This window comes from Anarrhichthys ocellatus, unplaced genomic scaffold, assembly GCF_004355925.1.
Source record: "Anarrhichthys ocellatus isolate YVR2014 unplaced genomic scaffold, GSC_Weel_1.0 scaffold37, whole genome shotgun sequence".
Classification (NCBI taxonomy): Eukaryota; Metazoa; Chordata; class Actinopteri; order Perciformes; family Anarhichadidae; genus Anarrhichthys; species Anarrhichthys ocellatus.
This window is the reverse complement of record NW_022280067.1, coordinates 3,750,945-3,756,227: the sequence shown is the minus strand read 5'-3', so window position 1 is coordinate 3,756,227 and position 5,283 is coordinate 3,750,945. Positions and strand designations below refer to the sequence as shown.

Here is a 5,283-nt window from a genome sequence, read left to right as displayed (position 1 = left end):
GATACACCCTACACCGATACACCCTACACCGATACACCCTACACCGACGTACTAGACCAGTATTATTGAGATATTTGACCAGACAGTCTGTCAGATAATCAGATTAGAAGTTAACAAAATGGAGGAGACAGCAGAGTGATGCGATTAGATGAGGAACCGCAGTGTAATTATCAGAATAAACAGAATACATTCATCATAATATATATTAAGAACTCAACTAAACAAGCCGATATATACAAACTGTGTGCATTCTGCAGCTCTTCCTGCTTCAAACCAAACCAGCAGGTGACTGCCGTCATCTTCAATTACAGGATATTACTGTTATTTCTTCTGGGAGCTGTGCTTCCTGTGAGGGCTTCTGATTGAATTACACTGGATGTTACTTTTTAATCTGACAGCTGAGGCAGAGGGGAGGAAAAACAACAAACAACAACGGCTTCTCGTCTACTAATTTATCCAGACAGAAGTGATCACCTCTGATCCGGATGCAGCTGGCATCAGTCCTGAACATCACTTTGCAGTTCGCTTTTCCTGAATCAACTCTATGCCAAAGTCATCATTACTTCCTTCAGCTTTGCAAACATATTTTTGAAATATGTTGACGGCAGCATAAAAGGCTTGTGATGAACACAGCATGAACACAAACCCCCCCCTCCCTCTACAAGAGTCATCAGTAACGTTCCGTGGGTGCAGACAGGCTACAGTTACCTCTGCTGGTCCTCCCTTGCTGAGAAGTCTCTTTTGTGTCTGGCTAGGTATTGGATTCTTGCACTTGGAACGGCTCCGAGCGCTGGAGCGGAGAGGGGCCATATCGGCTCCTGGTTGCCCCAGCTCAGCTTCCCACTGATCAATGAAAGGATGAAAAGGTTTCCAATGAGGAGACGCGGCGATGACAAATGCAGAAGCAGAAGGAATATTTTCCAAGCGAGCGATGACCAAATGAAAGAATGATAGTCTCAATCAAATGTGGCCTCTCGTTCATTTACGCATTGTTTTTCTGTTTTAACCGCACATTCAAAGCGTGCCAGACATCTGCCTCCTATTATGCCGTTTAAAGAAACCGCTGGAGGAAGGAAACGCCAACCACAGAGGCTCCTGAATTCTTGGAGTTCATTTCACAGCAGATCGATGAAGAAACGTGCAATTATTATATGATGCAACAGCTGGAACAGAATTCATGTTTATAGACAGAATAACCAGAAATAATAATAACAATGAACATACATCTCTTGGGCAAAAGTTATTTGTTTTTAAATATGTGACTGAATGTGGTATGACTCAGCTACTCACCAAGGAGTCGTGGCCCAAACTGTTTTTGAGGTTTTGTGCTGCGCGAGCTCCAAGACTCTGCAGAGAAAACACACAATCCCCCAAAAAACACAAATCAGCTCTAAATACGAGCGTAGAGACTCTGGGCCCAAAGGGGGGGGGGACATGCAATCAGTCAGTGGGTTTCCCGTCTGTGTCGAGGGTTTCTTCTTCTTTCTGGCAGAGCTGTGACATTCACAAACTGCTCTCTCTGTTCACTTGTAAAGAAGTTTGCTTCGAACTCTAAACCTCACTGTGGCCACTGATCAAAGTCAGAGACTCAACTGTTTACGTTTATCTGTGAGTCGAACAGTTTCACGACAGAACGACCGACTGAAAGAGAAAAGTTGACATTTTTGGCTTTTAGATTTTGTCCAGGAGGTTTATCAACATAGTAACACATGAATAACATCGGCAACACTTCGCTTTAACACCCTATATTTACTATTTATGAGCAGTTTACAAGCATGTAATACAATCTTCAGACATTTAAGTATCTATTAATGTGCAGTCATTTTAACAATCATAACTTCTTCTATGAAGACATATTTTTTATAATTAAACTGTGTTATATTTTGTCTTTCATCATGTTTATAGTTATGGACGCTTCCCAGGAGGACTACAAGTTGATAATTACTACACCGAAATAAATAAGACTAAATATCTGTGTTCTGTGGTACATTATAGTGCGTTAAAAACATGTATTGAATGTTCATATGCTGCTTATTAAATGTTTAATTGCTGGGGTCAAATAATGCGTTACCAAAACAAGTAAGAACCTGAAATAAAGAAAGTGGACATCGACACTCATAAATACAACAAAGAAGAAAATAAGAGAAAACATGAGAAAGAGAAACATGACAGGAGCACAGAGACCAAGAGGAAAGAAAAGAAGCTCAACAACTATTTGAATGATGTAATAAATTAAGGGAATTAGAGGGATGACATTAAACTTTGGACCGGTAGTTATCAACTTATTATAATTCAATAAAGACGAAATTAAGATCAATTTAGGAGGAAATTCACAGTAACTTACAGCAGCACGAAGACTAAGAGGTAAGAAAAGCATAAAACAATTATATGAATGAAATAGATACTAAATAAAACAAGGGAATTAGAACATTAAAAAGCTGCACTAATTAATATATATATATATATATATATATATATATTGTTTATGCATTACTTATGGCTAACTATAAGTGTAAAGTATTATAAAAAATATAGATAGAAATGAGAAGTAAATAAACAGATGCAACAAACATGCAACAATTAAAATAGTTTAAAAGTAGGCAATATTTTCTTTCAACAAACTTTAAGATTGGTAAAAATGTTGTATTTTGTTTGTAGAATTAATGAGAATGTTGTTCCTGCACCTGTTTGATGGACCAAATCTGGACTCAATACCTGCACAAAAAAAATCAACAAGAAAAAGAAATCAGACAGAACACATGAGACTCGGACTATTTGAAGGCCGCGAGGCACACGATTAACTCACCTGGTTCTCCAGACATCTCAGCTGGACGCGTCTCCTCGCTGCCTGTCGACGGTGTCACACTACCTTCCTGCTGTTGCTATGAAGCCAGGAGTCCTTCGCAACCAACATCACACCCGAGGACTCCTTGAAACTGGAGTCCGCACACTGAAGCCGCCTCACCGTCTCAAGACTGCTTCCGTCAAAGCGAAAGCGATACGTGGAGGTGAGCGGTGAAGCGTGGCCGTGGATTCTGGAGAGCTGCTTTGTGTTTGGATCACATTCCAGATATAGAAGAGCTCCGATGTCCTCAGTCAGTCTCCATCCTCAGATAAGCTGCTATTATTAGTTCTATACCCACAAATGTGGCGCCGCGGGGCGTCCAGCAGGTCACGGGTTCAACTCTCACAGCTACAATAAAAAGTCACACCAATCAGTTTAGTGCAATCTATTTATTTGAGAGTGGAAAACCAGTACAAAGACAATCAAAGTGTTGATCATTACTGTATATTGGACATGTTCTGGTATTAGAAAAACACTCCGAGACAAATGTAACACATGAAGGCTTTGCACACAACAACAACGTAATTCCCCTTCATCCCAGAGTTAACAGACGTGATTCATTAAGCAGATTTCACCAAATAAAACAGCTTTAAGACGAAATAACAAGAACCAGGCAGCATCTCTCTCAACAGCAAAAAACACACAAAGACATCTGGAAAAGAGATAATAAAAGCAAGAATGTTTTAAAGCTAATCCAACAATTACACACAATGATTTGGTTGTGTTAAAGTTCGTAAGTTCAGTGACTAGATATCTGATTATTCAAAAATAAAAAGGCGATAAAACAGCTGATCTTTACAGAAAACAGCCCTCAGTTTCCACTTCACCGACTTCATTCAACTGTTTTATTCAGACATTAAATAGCTGCGGTGTTCCTGTTGAAGTTAAGCTTTTTTTAATTATATATATATATATATATATTTTAGTTTACATGTTAACAGCGCATCAGAAAGCTCAACTGCTTCTTAAAGCTGTGATAGTTTGCATGTTGGCGCCCCCACATGGCAGACAGAGGTAACAGTTTAAAGACGTTTAAATTTAAATACCCAGAAATCCTGACACGTACCATCACTGAGCTGAACACAGCGAGCCTCATGTTTTAATATTTATCAGAAGGGATGGGAGATTCATTTTTGTACTTTGTATTAAACTTTGTCCAGTACAGCTTTAGGTCTTACTGTCGAGGTTTTAAATATTCTGTGGATCACGTGACAAACATCATGACAACTGCCGGTTACATGCAACGGTACATGAAAAACGACCTCTATGATGCTAACAGCCTGTTAGCTCATCGCTGGTGACGTCCTGCGTGAATCTAAACCCACCGGGAGTCTTTTAATGTGAAACACTCACGTCTCTGCTGACGAGACTCTGAAAATAACTCTTTGGTGAAGATGATATTTGAACACCTGTCGGCCCTCAGCTTAAAATCACAAAATCACTCATTTACTTTTGGTAACGATGGAGCAACAAATTCAAAGTCAGTGAAGTTTCACACATTTAAATCCAGAATCTGGAAGTTTGAATAATCCAAACTCTACTAAAGCAGAACTACAAATATATTTAAATATTCTCATGAATAAATAGGAGCTTCAGCCGAGCTAAAACATCGAAGAGAGAACCTGCTGGATGCTATCACACCGGACAGAGGGAGTGTCTCATCTGCCGTCACAAACCATCTGGATGATCAGGTCCCGGGCGTCCTGGACGCCGGAGCCGAGCTCCTTCTCGCCCCTCTTCACGTAGGTGCCGATGAGGAACAAGCGGCGCTCTCCGACCTCGGACAGAGACAGGGCGGCGTGGAGGTCCGTGATGCCGCAGCTTCCTGGAAGGTCCTGGAAACACGAGTCAAACATTTGAATCATCCACTTCTTATTATTAAGACACATCAGAGGATACCTGCTCTGGGTTTAAACTCTTTAAGTATCTTTAAGTATTTAAAGATGATTTTAATGATCTTTTCTTTCAAATTTTAAGACTTTGACTCCTAAAAACAGCTGATTTTTGTCTGAAACCTAGAGATTTATGATCATCTTCTGTTGAATTAAAAGGCAGAATTACAACGATGTTGAATTTATGTCAAAACATCTGCAGCTATAAGATCTGACGGACAAAAATATAAATACTATTGTGATGAAATATTCGCTGACACAGTTGCGTTAACAAAAGGATATTTGTTGGTTTTCATACTAAATATTTAATATATTTTGATAAGTTACTTCACAGAAACAAAACTGAATTTACTAATGAAGTCAGTTCAATTAAACACATAAACCTCTGACAAAATAAAAGCTTAACGTTTCTGATTTTGAGAACATTTTGAAGCAGAAAAGAAGCAAGAAAAATCTGCATTTCTAAACCAAACGGAGTTTTCTCCGACTGTGGGAAATGTTACTTAGATTGATGCATTTATATATATATATATATATATATATATA

At 39.1% G+C, this 5,283-nt stretch overlaps 2 protein-coding genes across 3 annotated transcripts in view; both read right to left on the bottom strand.

Annotated features, from left to right (window-relative positions):
- The window catches only part of spmap2l (sperm microtubule associated protein 2 like), a 17,381-nt gene extending 14,234 nt beyond the window's left edge, over window positions 1–3,147 (bottom strand). For both annotated transcript variants that reach the window (XM_031866915.1, XM_031866914.1), the window contains exons 1-4: window positions 2,807–3,147; window positions 2,685–2,715; window positions 1,291–1,347; window positions 709–843 (exon numbers count right to left, since the gene is read on the bottom strand). In XM_031866915.1, coding sequence (XP_031722775.1) covers window positions 709–843; window positions 1,291–1,347; window positions 2,685–2,715; window positions 2,807–2,822 — 239 coding nt within the window. In that variant the 5' untranslated portion in view covers window positions 2,823–3,147. The remainder of the gene's footprint in view (window positions 1–708; window positions 844–1,290; window positions 1,348–2,684; window positions 2,716–2,806) is intronic.
- Window positions 3,148–3,219: 72 nt separating this feature from the next.
- arl9 (ADP-ribosylation factor-like 9) overlaps window positions 3,220–5,283 on the bottom strand; it is a 3,835-nt gene continuing 1,771 nt past the window's right edge. Inside the window, exon 4 of the mRNA XM_031866913.1 lies at window positions 3,220–4,680. Within this exon, the coding sequence (XP_031722773.1) occupies window positions 4,504–4,680 (177 nt within the window). The 3' untranslated portion in view covers window positions 3,220–4,503. The remainder of the gene's footprint in view (window positions 4,681–5,283) is intronic.